Raw genomic sequence first — 19,971 nt, forward strand, 5'->3', positions numbered from 1 at the left:
CGGGAACAGGGCGAGAAGGTGTGAGGGAAACGAAAGATAAGGCTTGAGGGGGCAGGTGGGCATAGTCGGGGCAGGTCAACCGGAGCGACGAGTCGATGGGGACAGGATTGAGTTGGGGAAGCTCAAGGTGAAGGACACCCTGCGAGCAGTCAATGAGGGCAGAGGGCAGAATGATCCGACAAAAAGTCTAAACCGAGAATGAGGTCATGGGCGCATGTGGTAAGGACGGTGAACTGAACCGGCGTACTGTGGTCACCGTTTGTCAGGCGAGCGGTGCACAGTCCCTCGACAGCAGGCATAGCACCATCCGCGACGCGCACACAGGACGTTGCAGGCGTAAGGACTTTGCGTAGGCGACGGCGGAGGGCAGCACTCATCACGGAAATATGGGCACCGGTGTCAATAAGGGCTTGCACAGGAACACCGTCAACTGTAACGTCTAGCAGATTGGGTCGAGTCGTCAGTAGAGGGTTTGAGGTCCGGGTCGTTGATGCAGCGTCACCTCCGGGAGCTGCATCACTTAGTTTTCCCGATGAGAGGGGCGGTAGGACGCAGCAGTCGAAACACGAGGCGACTGCGGTGAGCGTGAGCGGCGGGCCAGCGGCGAAGGCGAACGGGAGGACTGTCGTGGAGGTTGATCGGCGGCCTCAGACGTCTCGGATGGGCGGCGGGGTGAAAAGCGGCGTGTGTAGTTTGGACGGTAGTAGGAGGTGTCTCGCGGGGGTGACGACCAGGGGCTGCGGCAGTGGCGGGCAATGTGGCCGACCCGAGAGCATTGAAAACAGATTGGGCGGTCGTCTGGCGTGCGCCACTCATTCGGATCGCGGTAACGCCGTGGTGAATAATAGACAGTTTTAGTATAGCGTACGCAAAACCTTTGCGTACGCAATAAAATAGCGGATGTAGAATGCGCATGCGCAGAACGCTAAAAGAAGCTTAGCGTTTAGCGTACGCACGCAATTTTCTGGAAATAGCGTAGCGTCTTTGCGGGGCTTGCGGGGACAACATGGCGGCGCCCTGTTTGCCCGCTTCGGTTCTAAAATACCTCGTCATTGAGTTATTCGGGCGCTCAACTGGCAATAAATGATGGTATTCGCTTCCGCTTTCTGTCGTTTCACTGGGACGCAATGCTATGTGCGATAACTTGCCGGTACTTTTGAGATAGCAGTCCGTTTTCAAGCCCGTAAGCCTAACGACAGGTTGTGTACACTGTCGTCATGGCAACGGCCATTTTTAGCACTTCTCAGAAGTTTTAGTTTCGTTTTCGTACACGTGACAACCATGGCCGCTAGCCGCGCGCGCTTTTCGGTGGCGGATGACATAGAGCTTTTGCGCGAGGTTCGCGAATGCAACCCATTCGCAAACCCGCTCAAGTGGGCCGAAATCGCAAGAACTCTTGGCGAGTATTCGGCAAAGGCGTTCACAGCTCGCGCTGTGCGCGAACGTGCCGAGCTGCTGCTGAGCCAGTACGCGGCCAACGATCGTGTGAACCTGCGCAAGTAAGTTGTTTTGATTGCATGAAAAGATAGTCGAAACGTGAAGAGTGCCAAAGTTTCAAGCTGTTCCCGTACACGCAGGTCTGGAACTGAAGAACAGTACAGCGAAAGGGAACAGTTATTGCAAGAGATAATAGATATAGTGAGGGAGGGCGGGCATAAAATTAGAGCGCCTCGGCGAGCAAGGCCTGAACCCCCAGTGCCAGCAAAGCGCATCCCTGGAGCACGGGCTCGGGATTTTGCTGCGGATGGCGTCGTATTGGATGTCACTGATGACAGCCTGTTGCAACCGAGTAAGTATGCGGCCACCTGCAGATCTAGTCATTAAATTTACATGACATTTGGATTTTTGCGCTCCACTTCAGGCAGCCAAGATGACTCGGGCGCGTCACGGGTTCAGCTCTTCGTAATCGACGAAGATGGCAATATGAATCTGCAGCAGCTAGAGGGGCCCTTGGAGCAGTTTTCCCCCCGCGCCAGCCTACCGGACGCTGACGGGAGCAGTGATCGGGAGCCTGCTGCAGCAGCTTCTGAGAGCCAGTCTTCGTGCGAAGCCAGTACTTCCTCACGGCCAGCTGCCCGAAGTGAGCTGCAGCGAGGTAAGCGGGGTCTACACATTTAATACTTTTGCAAGACGTGTTCTTATAGAAATAAACAGCCCTGCAAAAAGATGATGCACCTTTTCAACGCGAGGCATTGTGGTGCATCAGTTGCACAGAAATTATTAGTACAAGCTGGTTGCACCTATAAATATTTCCACGAACCAAAACTCCAAAGGGTTACATTATTGCAACTTATAACAAAATAACCACTTCACAATGAACTTCACAAGAAGAATAGATTTTATCTATTCTATTCTATTCTTATCTATTCTTCTATTCACAAGAAGAATAGAAGAATAGATAGCAGATTTTCTTGGACAAAACAATTGTCTAACTAATGCACAGCATGGCTTCAGACGAGGATTTTCCACTGCCACTCAGCTAGTACAAACTATACATGATTTTGCGCAGGCAATAAATGAAGGAAAGCAGACTGACGCTATATTTATGGACTTTAAAAAAGCATTTGATAAAGTTTCGCATAACAAGCTTCTTCACAAATTAGGTAATGTACTAAAAAATGACAAATTACTCGCATGGATTACAGCCTACTTAAGAAACCGTCGTCAGTTTGTAGTAGTAAATAATTCCCCTTCTCCTCCAGTTCCTGTTGATTCCGGCGTTCCCCAAGGATCTGTTCTTGGGCCACTCCTCTTCTTGATTTTTATTAATGACATTGTCGATAACATCTCAGTTTCTGTTAGATTGTATGCTGACGATTGTGTGTTATATGAAAAGATTACTACTACTGAGGACCAAGTACGGTTAAATGACGATTTCACTAAGATAATAACATGGTGTGACCAATGGCAAATGTGCGTTAATTATGATAAAACAGTGTTCATGCGTATAACCCAGAAAAAGAAGCCTCTTTTGTTTAACTATACTGCTAAAAACAAAGTTCTCTCTCAAGTGAATACTTACAAATACCTAGGTCTGCGGATCTGCAATAACCTCTCCTGGACAGAGCACGTTGACAACGTTACAGCTAATGCCCTACGCAAACTATTTTTCCTCCGACGTGCTCTGAAGCTCGGCCCCCCCAGTGTACGTTCACTTTCATATAACACTATTATTCACCCTATGTTAGAATATGCCGTCATAATCTGGGATCCTTTCACTAAATCTAACATTGCTAAATTAGACAGAGTCCAAAAGAAAGCAGCACGGTTTATTTACAATTCATATAACCGCACATCTATCACTGCACTTCTTAATCAAAGTGGTTTGCTTCCAGTCTCTCACAGAAATCGCATCTGTCGTCTAAAATTTTTATTTCAGTTAATCAATGGTCAGTACAATATTGACACATCCGATATTATATCGTTCTCCTCAGGGTACAACACAAGACAACGCCATGATTTTACAGTAACACCATTAAACGCACGAATTAACACCTTTAAGTACTCCTTTTTCCCCAGAACGATTACAGACTGGAATAATCTAACTAATGATGCAGTAACCCAAACTTCACTAAAAAGGTTTGAAAGCCACCTTTAACTTTTTTTTATAATGTCGTACCGCTACATTTCTGTGTTTCATTTGTACTTTTTGCAATTGTGTTCTTGATCTTAAATTGTTGATCAATTGTTCTTGTAGGGTTTGCTTGTTCCTGAGGTCGTTTTTGTTGTTTCCAGAATTTATGTATTGTGTGCCCACCCTGCGAAGGTCTTGTAAAAGATCGCAGTATCAATAAATAAAATAAAAATAAAAATTAATCAGCAAGGTCTTGGTTGTCATTGATTACTTGAGGTGGTCTGCACCACTTGTTTTTACTATACCAGAATTAAACTTAGACTAAGTTTTATTTATATCAATTAGATCAGAGGGCTCATTGTAGGTACTTAGAACTGCAGTGATACAGACAAGCTAGGGTTTCTGTGCAGTGGGCTATGAGGTGTAGCATGAATTACTAAGTTATCTTTCGCTGCCTGCATTCTTCTGCTGTGTGAAGTGAAAGTGCCACTAAAAATGTAGCATCTCATGATCTGCCAGAATCAATTCTTCACTAGCTGAATATGGATGGACTGCTGTCACTATGACTGAGGCAAAATTAGCAGGCCTTAATACTGATTGAAATATGCACTCTGAAATAGTTATTGCAAAACAGAACCAACTTGAGCAGGAAGTCATGCAGCTAGAGATTATACGAAGGCTTGATGCCAAATGAGAATGAGACAAGTGCATTCTTCTCAAGTGCATAGCAATACACTGTTGACTGTAAGCAATGCGAGGATTATATGGCACATTATATAGAGGTTCGCCACTCGAGAGCTTTTTTTTATTATCTCCAATATCAGCGTTGTTATTCTGGTCACAAACGTGTACACATGAGCCCTAAATCTTGCTCGACAACAAGAACATTGTTTGGATTTCCGAGAGACAAACACAAAGAAACACGGAAATTTGTAGGACTTTGGTGTTAGTTTGGCTCAATTAACCTTTCTAAAATCCCTGGAAGCAAAAATTGAACACAAATCAAGGGGAAGTGAAAGCATAGCTCGTTTAATCACATACATGACACTGAAGGGTAACAAAATGAATGATTCTTTTCTCAGGAGTGATAACACCAGTACACCTGGGACGTGACAGTGAAAAACATTGAGGCATGCAGGCTTCACCACTTTGACCCAAAAAGCATTTACATCATTACTTTTCAAGTAAGAGGGATGTCAGCAAAGGAGCTGTATTCTTTGTTGCCTTTGATCCGCATTCTTCAGACCTTTCCGTGAGAGTGATGCCGACTCGTGAGGCATTCCATTTCACATTGGCCTCACATGCGAAGGGTTGCTCGTGTGCCAGCTATGTTAATAACAGTGGTTTCACCTGTGTTTCTAAATTTTAGCTCATGTGTATGAAGTTCCTGTGATGCAATTTGCATTAGTTGCATGCTTAACAGGTTTTGTGAATTGTCCTCTGCAGGGAAAAGGAAGCAAGACAGTATAGATTATGAGTTTCTAGAGAAGAGGATGAGGCATGATATGCTGATGAAAGAAAAAGATAATCTAATCGAATCACGGCGTTTGGCTCTTGAGGAGAGCCGGCTTGCGTGGGAAAGGGAGCGAACCCTCACTGAGGTGCGTTTGAAGGAGGCGGAAGCAAGCCGCAAAGCAGAAAAGCATGCAGCACAGCTTAAGATGCAAGAAGAACTGCTACAGCAGCTTGCAGAAGAACGTCATCGCTCTGCAGCCCAACATCAGGCAATGATGAACGTCGTGGACCGCCTGCTTACAAAAATAAATAAACTGTAGTCCACAAAGACAACTGTGGGAAAGTGCAATGTCCTACACAAACAGGTTCTGCTATATTATCTTTGCATGCCTCCTTTAAATAAATTAAAGTACACAAAGACAATGGTGGAAAATGATTGCTTTCATTCTATACCACTCCTCATTTCACCTGCAAGACGTGTACTTTCATTACCTTCATTAGTGTGACTGCACATGAGGAAAAGACCCATTCACTTAGTCCCTTCAAGCACTGTGTCAAGGTTATGTGGATACAAGCTAAACATTGTTACAGTCGTGCCTCTTTAATATGAACACTTTGGTTCCCGAGCAAACGAATCGCAAAGAAAAAAATACGTGTTATGGTTAAGGTATGGTTCTGTGCATAATGGGGATCATTGAAGCCGAGATGAGACACAGTTTTGGGATTTCCAAAGTGTATTATCCTGAGTGCCATTACACTCAAAATAATGTACCATTTCACGTGTGTAGGGATATGTGTATATGCTTCATGGCGTCTCATGGCCAGACGAACTGGTTCCTTCTACATCTGTTCACATCCCAGGGCCTCACGACTCTGTCGGCTAAGAGCTGCTGAATTAGAATACCTACTTTCCTTCAGAGCCGTTTATGCAATATGGCAAATGGTAAGGGAGCGCAGACTTAGCAACCTTTCACTTTAAAGCCCCTATGGGCTCTGAGCATTTTTCTTTGTGCATTCACCACACAGCGAGTTTCCATATTAACAAGGTATGAACACATTAAAAAAAGTTTAATCCCCAGAAAAGTTGTCCATAATTCATGTCGTCCATATTAACAGGAGTCATATTAATGAGGCAGGACTGTTGTTCTCTCAGCAGGTTTGATTGGTGCTTGAAGGGATTAGAGTGGCATTTTATGTAGCAGATGGGGTCAAGTAAGTCTTCAGCAATGGAGGGCACAGGCCAAAGTATGAAGACACCTGACTGCCATACATGCAGGTGTGGCAGTTGGTGAGAATAGTCCCAGCTTTGTACATCTGTGCCACCTGTTGTCTCAGAAGCTTCTGGTTCTTTTTGAAATCTAAAAATGCGAATTCTGCGGCGACCTTCCCAAATCCCCATTCAACCGCTAGCCGAACTTGGCTCATCGCATGGTTAAACGCCTGCTGACGAGGTGTCAGGAAAGCACCTCCGTAGGGCTTCAGCAACAGTGGTTTCAACGGATACGCCGGATCTCCGTAGATAACAAAGTTCTCCTCGCTGGCAAGCTTTTCAATTTTGGAGTATGCACCACTTGCCTCCAGTATTCCTGCAACACAAAAACGCACATAAAGGCACGTGCACAGAAACCTAAAACTAGAGCCATTCCTGTAGTCAAAGTACATAGCACCCTTGCAATAAGGTTAGCTCTGAACACTTTTAGGGCTCCTGAAATCAATCTGGCTTTGGAACACGTCACTCTGTCACTAAGTGCAACTTGTAGTAGGATAGATTCTATGTTTTTGTCCGCCAGGTCATGAGTTTCAAAGCTGTAACACGTTGCAGCAGATTACACAACCATAATTGCGTAATCTAGCCCAGTGACTTACCTGCATCATGTCGTCTTCCAGGATAAGGTCCATCTAGTTGGCACACGATACCATTCGGACACATCAGTGATTGATATTTCACGCAGTGCATTCTTTTGTGTCCCGAAAAGTAGTCCTGCTGGTTCCTTTTGGGACGACATATGGCACGGGCAGTGCCATCAATGAATCCAACACAGTTTGACAGAGGTGCACCTTTGTTTTTGACAGCCTGTAGCAACAAAAAATGATTAATCAATAACCGTGTGGGGCATACATGAACCTTCAGACCATAACAAACCATAAATGTGAGCTTTTACAATTTTAGCACAACACACTGTGGTAATGGAACCTGCACGATAAAATCAGAAATTGCGTTATAAATTATTTCCTCGGCTCAGGCAAATTGCATGCGGCGATCCATACCGACTGATCTAATGCTTCATCTTTGGTTACAGCCAAAGAAAGATGAACAGCACACTGCTGCCCCCGCACCATATAGTAACCTCACACTGCTAAGGTGTAAGGTTTCTATTTAATTAATACGTTTTGGCGGGCTAATTGGTTAAGCATCTTGAATAAACAGCGCGAACGAAGACGAGCACAAAAGACAAGAAAACAGACGACACAGCGCTGATGTGATTGCTAATATTGTGTGTGTGTGTGTTGTGTTGGGTTTTATGGCACATAGGCAGCTAAGGCCATCATGCGCCAAGCACAAGGTATGGAAAATGTTTTCTGCGGGATTTAATAAATATGTGGAACGTGATCAGTGCTGTAAAGGGCCTAAAAAGTTTAACTACCTAGTAATAACAGAGAAGACGAGATCTAGCAATGGCTAATGGTAAAAGCTTTAAAAAGGTCAGGTAGCCTCAGCGGCCATCCTAATATTGTAGTGTCTCACATTTATGGACCGTTGCGACGTGGAACTATTGACACTTTCGCAATATGTCTAATTTTTGGAGTGATAAAATTCAAGGGGCACTTTGGCTCTCTAAAGTGCTGCAAGGCCTGGAACGGAGCGCCTTTCCTGGCGCACTGTTTGTTTGGTTTTTTATTTTATTTTTTCATTTTTATTCTTATTGTTTTTATATCTTACATTTAACATTTACTTTCTTTTTGTTTCTTTTCCTTTAGTTTTTATCTATTCTTCTATTTTATTTTTCATTTTATTATTTGTTTTATTATTTTTTATTCCTTTTATTTTATTTACGAAACCCATGCGTTCACTAATGCCAAAGGCCCTGGTTCGATTCCCAGTATTCCCAGTACGAGGCATTAAAGGCTTTCGCCTTAAAACTGACTTACATTAGCGAATTCCCTGAGAGTGGGAGAGGAAAGCCACTGATGGTTGTTAATGTCATTCAAAAGGTGCCCGAAGTTGGTGACGATGTGGTTGAGCATTTTCGATGTTATGCTCGACATGACCGAAGTGTGCCTCCCGAAGATGAGCTCCATCGATTGGGGTACGCCAGCCGACGAAGGGTGAGGCAGAGTGCTTCGCGGCCAGGCACCTTGACGTTCTGGGCACTAATAACAGTGTCCGGCACCATCAGAGCACATAGCAGTTCGGTAATGTCGTCTTTTTCAAACCGAAATTGCTGCTTGAATAAGGAGCTCTCGATGTTGTCTATGTCCAGCAGTCCGTGGCGGGAACGGTATCGCAGTAGCTCCGACTCCCGTTGGCGCCTCATTTCGTACTCCAAGTAGTCCACTGAAAAATCTCCTCTCAGTAACCATCGCTCCGCATGCGGCAACATGAGGTCGTCGATTTCCGCCCAAGTGAGCACAGAGAGGAGGCGATGATCGCACAGGATGCTCGAAGGCATGTCGTCAAGGCTGGGGAAATCACCCGAAATAGCAGAGGTTACAGACAAAAACGAAAAAGCGCGCGCTTTGAGAGTTTGGCTTGGTTTGGATCAAAACGACCTCAAATTTTTTTTTTTTTTTCGATGTGTGGTGGCGCTAGGTACTTACCCAAACGGGGCTGAACCTGGATGTTGTATGTCTACTTAGCGCCTATTGCGGAACGGTCCGCAAACGCTCACCTAAAAGTGTTGATCGCGCTTTGAATTTAGCGTACGCAAACATCTTGCGTGTTGCGTACGCAAAAAACGCAAACGCTATACTAAAACTGTCTAATAGGTGGGACGGAAAGGGACTGGAGGTGGTGGCTGTGGGGACGAGTTTCCGATTGCGCACAAAGCCGGAGGGAGGTTGAGATGGGCGAGTTCTTGCCGCACGACAGCCTGAATAAGCGACACGGAAGGCAGTGTGTCATTAGGTGTGGTCGATGATGTTACCACAGGGGCTAGGGCTTCGAGTTCACGGCGAACAATTCTTGTCACAGTGTCGGTGACAGGAGGAGACTCTGAGGGCACTTGAGTTTGAAGTCGTTGGTCCTGGCAAGAAGATGTAGCGGCAGTGTTTGGAAGTCGGGAAAACTGCTGAGAAATGCGACGGCTTTTGACTTGTTCGAAGCGACGGCACTCCTTGATAATGCTGTCAACAGTTGTGCAGTCTTTGCAAACGAGCAGATGAAAGGCATCGTCAGCAATGCCTTTCAGCACGTGGCCCACCTTGTCGGACTCGCTCATGGTGGCATCGACTTTGTGGCAAAGTGCCAATACGTCCTGTATATAGGCCACGTAACTTTCCGTCGACGACTGCGCACGAGAAGCAAGCTGTTTTTTCGCAGTGATCTGCCTATCGTCAGGTCTTCCGAAGAGTGCTCGCAATTTCTCTTTGAATATATCCCAACTGGTAAGTTCTTCTTCGTTGGTTTCAAACCACACCCTCGCGGTTCCATTCAGATAGAAAATTACGTTAGCAAGCATTAACGTTTGATCCCACCGGTTATATGCGCTTACTCTTTCGTAAAGGCTTAACCAGTCGTCGACATCGGTGCCGTCGTTTCCCGAAAATGTACCGGGGTCACGGGACGAAGCCATGACCACGAAAGGAGCAGCAGAAGTTGCCGGCGACTCGCTGGGTGGGGCCATGATGGTAGTAGCACCGGTTTGACGACCGCTTCGGAGCTCCGTGGTACTGGGAACGATACCCGGCACGCTCCACCAAAGATGTTACGTTGCCCGAAAGGCTAGTCACAAGCAAGGGCGACCGGAGCGCAGAGCGAACAACACAGGAGGCACCGAACAATAGCGCGTGCACACCAGTCAGGCACTTCCTTCTCATCGTCTTCTGTGAATATCCGTTGCAATAGTATTCTAGATCATCTTTTCTTCGAGTTCGACACATACAAAGAACTTGCAAGCGATGCTTCTTCTGACATTGAATCCTTATGGCACAGCTTTAAAACGACTGTCTCATATTGTATTCATAAGTTTGTCCCACGTAGAAGGAAGCAAATAAAAAGACGTAACCCCTGGATCACCCGCGAAGTCATACACGCTAAGCGCAAAGTTAATCGCCGTAAAAAGCCCTCAAGGTGAACCCTTGCACGAAAACAAGGACCAATCTTAACCTTGCAATACAAAGCATGAAACATCGAATAAAGGCTTCTAAATTGCATTACTTTAATAACACCCTTAATAACTTTATAATAACGTCCCCATCAAAATTTTGGAGCTACCTTAATCCTAAAAGACAAACTGAAAACCCAGCCTCAAAAGAAGAAAGCCTTGAGATAGCCAATGAACTGAATGATTACTTCGCGTCAGTTTTTCTAACGATAATGGTATAGTCCCTCATCAGACCTCACGAACAACGAAACACATTGAATCACTAACTGTAACTGAGACTGGGGTACTTAACCTGTTGTTAAATCTAGACACAAAAAAGGGACCAGGACCAGACAACATCCCAAATTCCTTTCTAAAAAGATACGCCGAATGGATGGCTAAGTATTTGTGCTTACTCTTCAATAAATCCCTCGCAACATGTACCCTTCCAAAGGAATGAAAAATAGCCAAAATTATTCCGATACACAAATCAGGAAACAGGACAGATGTTTCTAATTACAGACCCATCTCTATCACCTGTTCAGTGTCTAAAGTACTCGAACACATCATACTAAAACACATAACCGTCTTCCCTGAAAATGAAACCATACTCTCCCCATTTCAGCATGGCTTCCGCCAAGGCCTTTCGACAGTAACACAGTTATTAGAATTAGTCCACAACTTATCCCACAGCATAGACAGACAAAAGCAAACCGATCTAATACTACTAGATTTTTCAAAGGCATTTGATCGGGTTACACACATTAAACTAATTAATAAACTAGAATCAACTCTAGGTCATGGCTCTATAGTTAATTGGATTAGCAACTACTTATCAGGCAGAACACAATTTGTAGAAATTAATCATCAAGCCTCCCACGTAGTAAATGTTGTGTCTGGTGTACCTCAGGGTTGTGTCTTGGCACCTGTTCTTTTCTTGATTTTTATAAATGATCTGACGACTAATCTCAACGTTAATATACGACTGTTCGCCGATGACTGTGTAATTTATCGCGAAATTAATACATTAGAGGATCATGAAGCTCTTAACAACGCATTACATTCTATAGCAAAATGGTGCACTGACTGGCAGATGACACTGAACGCTGCTAAATCTGCTGTTATGACAGTTTCTAGAAAGAAACATAACTCCGACTTTCGGTATACTATAAATGGCACACCACTTACTGTAGTGACTAATCATAAGTATCTTGGCGTACTAATAACCCATGACCTCAGGTGGAACGCTCACGTGGACAAAATCACCTCAACAGCTTTGAAACGACTCTTTTTCCTTAGACGACGCCTCACATTAGCCCCTTTTCAAACTAAGCTTTTAGCCTACAATGTTTTGGTTAGATCTGTTCTCGAATATGCTAACGTCGTTTGGTTTCCTTATACTAATCAAGATATAACCAAACTTGAAGCCGTTCAAAGAAAAGCAGTCAGATTTATATTTAACAAATACAAAATAACCGATTTGCCTACTGAATTAATGAAAACTGAAGGAATAAAATCATTGCAGACCCGTGCAAAAGTCGCGCGACTAAAACTCATGTTTCAACTAATAAATCGACATCTAAAACTCGACACTACTAAATATATTTCCCTTTCCGAAGCAAGATCAACGCGTCATAAACATTCGCATACATTAAGTGAGTATCATTTCCATACTAATTGCTTTAAAAATTCCTTTTTCCACTAGCAATTCGAGAATGGAACAGCCTTTATCCATCTATTACTAACTGTTCATCATTGACAAAATTTAATATTGCAGTTGAGAGTATGTCCTGTTATTAGTTATTCATTCCTGGTTGCTTGCGTTCTGTTATTATTATACCCATGGTTATTTGTTTTTTTATGTCTAAGTTTTTTTTTGTCAAACTATGCAGTGTTACTTAAACTAAACACCTATACTGTGTTAATGCCTTTGCAGTGTACGATAATAATATTTACTGTTTACTTATTGTCTGCGTATTATAACAACTAACAATGTTTCAACATTTTGTTATTCTTTGTATAATACTACCGACATTAGCCTTATTTTATGCGTTATTTGATTGTTTTCGTCACAGCTCGGTTGTATTTTCGTTTTACCGTTTGTTGTTTTTCTTAACATGCTGACCAGTTGAATGTTCCAATTATGCTTGACCGCGTTCTGTTAACCTCACTAAGCCCTCCTGCCACAATCCCAATTGGGATTAGCAGTATTTGTAAATAAATAAATAAGTAAATAAAAGAATGGTATCTATGCCAAAGTATTTCACAAAAAACACCGAACTGTTTTCGAAGTCACAGCAGATGCCAGGCAAGCAGGCAACACTTCGTCATTCTGCGAGGAAGCTTACTACTACAGAAAATAAACGGTTACGTAATTCGCTCGAATGGATATGCGCATAGCGGTAAAGATGTCCGCAAACGCTTCCTAGCTCTTCCTTCCTAGTTTTGTTTCATAGCACTGCAGCAGATTGGCAAGAACGAAATATTTAGTGGCAAATTCTTAGGTTAGTTGAAGTTTACTATGATAATATAAGACTACGCATGTAAAACGAGATATCACTACTGCATAAATATTTATGTTGCTACTAGAAAACTGCAAACAATGACAGTCTTTTAAATAACATTCACTTTAGAGAATTGGATACACATGCATAACTGGACTAACTCCACGCTCGGTTTGCGTACGCGTCGTCTTAAGGAAGAGAAATAAAAAAAGAATAAATATCAATAGAACTTTGCAACGAGTCTTTCGTGTCACTCCTCTAGATCGAAGTCTTATTGATTTTCTCTTAGTAAGGTGGAGAACAAAAAGCCTTATTTTATACAAATTGGGACAACCAAGGTCCAGTGACATCTAATTCAGTTCCTAGAAAAACGGTCCGAAATTTCGGCCATGACAAGTCCAAGAAAAAGACGAGAAACAAGAGAACACAGACATCACACACTGCGCTGATTATAAGGCATAGCACAAAAGTAAAAAGGAATAAGAGCCAGAGAACTGAGCTCGAACAAACTAATATCGTGCATTAAAAAAATACGACACGTTTCAAAGTAGAAAGCATCAGTAATCGCGGTGGGAAGCTCGGAGAACGCATCGAGGTGGTCGTAGCGTGTGAGCCCACAAATGGCTGGTAGCTAGTTGCATTAAAATTTCTTAATGGCCTACCTCTTAATGATATAACGCTCCAAAAGAAAAACTCAAGTAAAGCTGCACACTTAATCCGCTGCTTCACGCCGGATTTCTTCAGGTCATTCGCAGTATTTTTGGCAATTTCACCTTGGAGTGGGAAAATATTTAAAAGGGCAAGTAGCGAAACCTGTCTTTTCTTCTAGCACTTTTCAAGGGAACTTTGAAAACTAAGTGTCTGCATTGCTTCGGCAGATGTCCTTACAATAGAAACATAATCATCGACGGAAGACAATTCCTTTGACTGCATATAAAGAAACATACGTAAATCACCCTCTACATGACGTATACCTGTAGCATGCGCAAAAATAATTTTTATCACAATATGTATAGATTTACATTTGTGTGCGCGGCGCCTATATGCAGTATAAAATGTAAGATGGGCAAAAAAAAGACGTATGCAGAGTATAAGGATTTACATCTCCTCATATGTCTTCGTATGTCGTTGGCTCTCGCTCTGTGTTTGTGTTGATTAAAGCTCTTCCAAAAATGACGTTATCGTGATTCTGGTCCAGCTGTGCTAAGGACTGCGTGCGCTTGCCACAGCGGGCAGGGAGGTTGGTAGTAGTGTGCTCTAGAGTTTTAGTTATCGTTTCTTTATGCTTGTTTTAGTTTAACGAACAACGCACAGAGTTTCACGTCAGCCCAGCTTGCTTTTTAGAAAAGGAGCGCTTGGTAGCTTCTCATTCAATTTAAAGTTGTTAAAATATATCGGAATTCCGGCCAAGCTGTGGACTGGGTGCGCTTGGCACAGCGGGCAGGGGGTTGGGGGTAGTGCGGTCTAGAGTTTTTGCTATCATTTCTTGACGCTTGTTTTAGTTCAATGAACAACGCACAGAGTTTCACCTCAGCCCAGCTTGGTTTTTACAAAAGGAGCGCTTGGTAGCTCCTCATTCAGTGTTAAGTTGTTAAAATATTCTGATATTCAAACTAAACACTTAAACATTTACATTCTTTAAACACCGAGCGTTTTCAAAAATCTGCACTTCCAATGTCTGTTTTAGCGCATCGTAGCCTTTGTTGTCAGCCGGGCAATAAAGCCGATATCACTTTTCGTCTCAGGACACTGGCGCGAGGCCTGAAAGGTTTAAATCCAAGATTTAATGAGTCACGAGACATTCTTGCTACGAAACCTTCGGTGACAATTTCTTCCAATGTAAATTTCGGAATGTCGATAGGCGTAATTCCTGAGATGTAGCATAGTTCATTACCAAGTCACCTCTAACAAAATAAAATAACCGCGTTGTAATTTCTTTGGTGGCGAACAGCCATAGTACTACCAGCCTGATTGGCTTAGAATTCCGCACACATTTTAACTACCAGCGCGCACTTAGGCTAGATGATGCTGAAGTAGGACAAGTCGGGCGGAGATCGCAGGTTTGGAATGCGACAACTAAAATACATTGTCTCTCAGCTGTGTTTTTCGTACATATGCTCCGTTCGCAATGTTATTCGTAAGATACAATACGGCCGCGTTAATGCAAGCTGCTAAATTCCTTAGGAGGGAGTCATGAAGAAGAAACCCTATAGCGGTTCTCTAATTAGAGAGTTCATCGCAACGCTCACATCGTATGGACTTGCTCTACAGCGTGGACTGGATACGCGAAAAAAATGCCTGTTTCGTTTTTGTTTTTTTGTTTTTTAAACAATAGCCACATGGTGTACTTATGTCCTTCGAACATTTTAGTGACATCATGCTGTTCGATGGAACAACGCCCCGTGAAGGAGAAAATTGGCAAACACAGCGAGAGTTGAAAGACCACTCATCGAAGGCAACTGAAAATGGCTTCGCCATTTACATTTTTCTCAGCGAATCTGCGAATCTGCCTATGAATCTCAGGAAGAATGTTGAGCTGGGAGGGATGGCGGAGGTTCATATTGAAAATACAGCGCAAAAGAACAGAGGGACAACCAGAAAGGCAGAGAGAGTACGAGCGCAACGTCCGTCCTTTGTCCGCCTTTCTTCTTGTCCGTCTGCTTTTGGCGCGCTTTTTTCAGTATGAATATCCGCGAGTTCCAGCGTAAACGTTGTCAAATTTTTATACATCTGGCAATTCGATTCCTTCTTTAATCATTTCGTTCGAAGGTACAATCTAGATGGCAAACGATAATGCGACGGACGCCACTTGCAACCATAATAAGTACGACTACGACACCTTACCTAACTTCTACTCATAACGCTTCCCTAGGCGCTCCCTCACTATTCCATAATCGGATACCACTTGTCTGCAGTGAAGGTCCGCCTACAAGCAGGACCACCGCACAGAATTTCTCGGGGATAAAAAGTTGTCCGGAGTTGAAATTTTTCTTGTTACCTCAGCGAGAAGTATGAAAAGAACAAAAAATACAAGCTCCAGAATTCTGACACTTGCCGTGTTTAATATAATGAATCATTGAGAAAATCCTTCCGTTTACTGTTGTAGCTGGCTAGCGGACTAATGCAGGGCATTGCGGACCGTGACCCGGTATTAACTGCTGTTTTTATTTAAGTTGTATCCTACTATAGAGGCTTTTCGAGGCGCTGGAATGTCTCTCAATGTCACGGGTTCAGTTCGACGAGGCGGCCACAAAAACATGCTGATTTTTGCGCAGTAGCGTTAAGAGTCACATTCAGCGGCGCAACCACTCTATGTGGCTTGTTTTAAAGTTCTTTTTGGTAGAAATATTTGCAAGTAGATATGGATATACACATTAACCTTTTCTTTTGTAAGCGTTCGCCCCATAAAAAATAGCTAATAGCTTTACTGGAAACACCAGGACAGCGCGAAAATTTTCACCTCAAACATTTTGCCTTTTCTTGCGAATTAGTTAATTGTTAGAAAAGGCTTAACGAGGATAATAATTGTCATTACGCAGCAAGTGTAACACCTAGACTAAAACTAAATGCTGTTCTGTCATTTGCTTAAATCATGACATATACGTACCAAAATTGGATACCTCTGACGAATAAATAACGGAAAGATTTAAATTTACCCTATACACAATTAAAGAGAATGCGCCTCAACTCACACCTGTGATACGACATATTAATCCGACATAATGGAGGTGCGCTTGCTCACGCTTGGCTTCTCTCCACTTTGTCAGTCATATACCATCTTTCTTCACCCCTTTCCTTTCCTTTATTCAGGAGAGCATTCAAGATAATCATAAATGAAGTTAATCTCTGTACCTTTCGTTTTAGATGTAATTTTTGCCTCTTTGGCTAACAAAAGGGTGCACTTGCCAGGCAACATTTACTGAATCCCTTAATGCAATTCGGCGCACTCTGCACTCTTCTAAGCTTCCTTTATTTATTGAATTTTATTAGAACCTGTGATGTCAGCGTGACATAAGTTAAGATATTAAAAATAAAGCGCCGCTTAAAAAGAGGACGGGGTGCCAAATAGTACACTTGAGGCAAAAGATATTAGAAAAGTAGCGTGTGCTCACTGCGATGTGCTGCGCGGGCGCTTCCGTGAAGGGTCACCAAACTAAATGACTGCTAGAGTAGTGATACTGGAATGGGGAGCGCAGAGTAAGCAGCTTTAGTACATTGCTTCTTCCGGCATAGATCCGCACAATAATCTTGCAGGGGGTGCATTCCTAGAGGCTTAACTTTCAGCTCGCTTCTTTTCCCACAAAGAAACAGCTTCATACAGAGAGAGAAGAGAGAACAGAGGAGGGGGCGTCAGCTGTTCGATCGATGGCACTGGGCTCACAGCCGCGCGCGTTGGTCGCGGAAGCTCCGTGCGGCGAAGCTCGCCGGATGCAACGAGCGCCAGGACACAAAGGTGAAGAGGACCATCGAGGGAGAAGAGGGAAGACTGAGGGGAAACGGACGTCACCTTGCTTCTTCAACATGATAGAAAAGTGCATGAGTTGGTAATGGAGAGTGAAATAACAAGGAAATAACATTAAAATAGAAACGACGAAGGCTCTGTCCCTCTCCTTCGGCTACCTCATCAACGTCCCATCAAAAGCATAGCAGGATGGGGTATTTGCAAAGGAAGGAAAAGAGAAGTAGCTGCCTCTTTCTGTCTGCTTTGCAACCATAATGGGAACCGTCATTTTGTAGATACGGATGATCTGTTACCCCAATAAAGTGGCTACACGTGCACGTGTATATGCGTGCTCCGACACCGTTGGGCCAAATTTTTCCAAATTCCTTAATAGCTTCTATTCTTAAAAGCATTCATTATTATCAACAAAACCGAAACAAATCCGTCACAAGACAACAATAGACACGGGCGACCTGCTCCAGCTCGCTTGCAAGGAGCGTCCGCAGGTCTGCTTGCTCAGTGCTGATTCTCGCCTTTAAATATAGCCCCAATTAATTTACTTAGTTGTTCCATTTTTCTTCAACTGTTCCGATATGAATCAGAGCCTGGTGGTGGCGTAAGTATCGAGTACGTTTCTGCGCCCGTAGGCTTTGTTGGATGGAAAGCAACAGTCCGGGACGCAAAAAGGTGGGGTGCAATATGCAGGCACTATGTTCATGCACTTTACCTGGACATGTAACTCTTTTTATTAACGCCAACTCTTCTTGCTTTTTGCTGTCCTACTTTTACATATTTTGCTTTTGTATACATGTTTCTCCGTAATTTTGTTTTTTCCACATTATCGGTTCCTCCTTTGAAACAAACTCTAGAACTGTATTTTTTCAAGACATTTTTTCCCGTACCTGTGCTGTGAAGTTGAATAAACTGATTTTTTAGTATAGCTGGCGGCATTCTTGCATAATTGGAGCAAAAAAACACGACCACATAGAGAGGAAATACACAATACTTTCAGTACTTTTTGTCATAAACTGTACTGTGAAACTTTCTGAATCACGAATAAATACTTTGTTTCGCGAGATAACACTGTTAAATTATTTAACACAATAAGTATTAATTCCTAATAGACAGCCGGATATATTGGATCTTGTCCTTTGTAACGACCCCAACGTTGTGACCGAAGTGTCAACGCAACCCGGCCTCAGTGACCACGACACTGCAATTACATACTTAAACATTTCAGAGGTTCCGAGAGATATGCATTACCCACGGCGGGTATTGTTATATTGTCACGTTGTAGTGACGGCAGTCCAGCGTTCAGGAAGACACCAACCAGTCTTGGAAACGAAGCTCTTTATTTGGGCTGACTTGCGCCCGCAAAAGAACTGAATCACTCGGCGGCGGCATAAGCAACAAACGTGCTCGTCAGTCGTCGAACTACGAATGCCCACTGCTCGCGGCATCGTTGAATTTAAAGCCGGCAAGGAAATTTCGAGATAACAGGTCGAGATCATCTCAAGTAATCTAGAAACAAGTAGATGCAGCTGTTCATGGCTGTGAACAATCGAGATTAGTCCGGTCGCTTCTCGCGTCACGAACAAAAGTGTTAACAACCCTTTCCTGCAGCCTTGAGCGTGAACGAACAAACACTACAATGATACGTGGCATTACCCCCCTTCCAAAGAAGCATCGTCTCGATGCTTTAAAATGAAAATAAACACGGAGAATGAGAACTTCGAATCCTTTAGCGTTCATAATAAGGTGTAAGGGCAGCGGTAAAAGCTTCAAGTTTAGCCGTGTCGTCGTCGTCGTCGGTGTTGTCGTCGTATTTTTCGTCCTATTTTTCGTCGTAGTAGTCGTCGTAGTAGTTGTCGTAGTAGTTGTCGTAGTAGTCGTCGTAGTAGTCGTCGTAGTAGTCGTCGTCGTCGTAGGGATCGTCGTCGTCGTAGGGGTCGTCGTTGTCGTAGGGGCCGTCGTCGTCGTAGGGGGCATGGTCTTCTGTTTTCGTCGATGGAGGATCTTAGTTCATGCGCTCAGAAGCAACCTCACCTACAGAGGCTGCTTTATTCAGTTTAACCTTCGGGAGCTGGGGAAGCGTCCACGCACTGCGTAGCCTCGGCTAGGAGATACTTAGCGCGGTAACGATGGCGACGGAGAACGCGATAGGCGGCTCGGCGATGAGTATCCTTCCCGATGCAAAAAATCCTCGATTTCGGCTGGTCGCTGGCCGGGTCGGGGTCGTGGGGCGTCGTAAGGAAAACCTCGGATGCCCATTCTCCTGTATGGGCAGTACCGGAGAATGTGACCGGCTTCTCCGCAGTGGAAGCATTGTGGGCGGCGCTGGTCGGGTGTTCTCCACTCGACGCATTTCCTCGGCCGTGTACGACGCTTGTAGGACGGGCGAGTTGGGGCGAGAGGGCGGCGCTCCAGCGCAGCTGGCTAAGGGCGATAGGGGCTTGGGTCCCTTCGTCGAGGTACAGGACGGCGCACTGCTGCGGCGTAAGTCATGGCTGGAGGCTCCAGAGGCTGCGTTGTAGACTGGAGTCAGGTCTTCCGGCGAATAACTCAAAGGGCTGGCGTCACGACTTGCAGGGGTTGTCCGGTACCTGGAAGGCTACCCAGCACCTCCACCAGATGTCACGTTGTAGTGACAGCAGTCCAGCGTTCATGAAGACACCAACCAGTCTTGGAAACGAA

The 19,971-nt window shown here is 44.1% G+C and overlaps 1 protein-coding gene across 1 annotated transcript; it reads left to right on the forward strand.

Moving 5' to 3' along the window:
• The first annotated feature begins 984 nt into the window (after positions 1 to 984).
• Positions 985 to 5,506, forward strand: LOC149337305 (uncharacterized). Its single transcript, XM_089554386.1, has 4 exons — positions 985 to 1,483; positions 1,526 to 1,789; positions 1,862 to 2,095; positions 5,021 to 5,506. Exons 1-4 carry the CDS (start codon positions 1,282 to 1,284, stop codon positions 5,347 to 5,349), a joined length of 1,029 nt encoding a protein of 342 aa, XP_089410512.1. The 5' UTR covers positions 985 to 1,281; the 3' UTR covers positions 5,350 to 5,506.
• The last annotated feature ends 14,465 nt before the right edge of the window (positions 5,507 to 19,971 follow it).

This window comes from Amblyomma mixtum, chromosome 7 (genome assembly GCF_055824585.1).
Source record: "Amblyomma mixtum isolate Tamu chromosome 7, ASM5582458v1, whole genome shotgun sequence".
Classification (NCBI taxonomy): Eukaryota; Metazoa; Arthropoda; class Arachnida; order Ixodida; family Ixodidae; genus Amblyomma; species Amblyomma mixtum.

What these genes read in the sequence shown, in the direction of transcription:
- LOC149337305 (XM_089554386.1), top strand. Translation starts at nt 1,282, where the DNA reads ATGGCCGCTAGCCGCGCGCGCTTTTCGGTGGCGGATGACATAGAGCTT. An exon ending in CCAGTACGCGGCCAACGATC is followed by an intron (nt 1,484 to 1,525) that starts GTGTGAACCTGC and finishes TTGCATGAAAAG; the next exon opens with ATAGTCGAAACGTGAAGAGT. An exon ending in TGACAGCCTGTTGCAACCGA is followed by an intron (nt 1,790 to 1,861) that starts GTAAGTATGCGG and finishes GCTCCACTTCAG; the next exon opens with GCAGCCAAGATGACTCGGGC.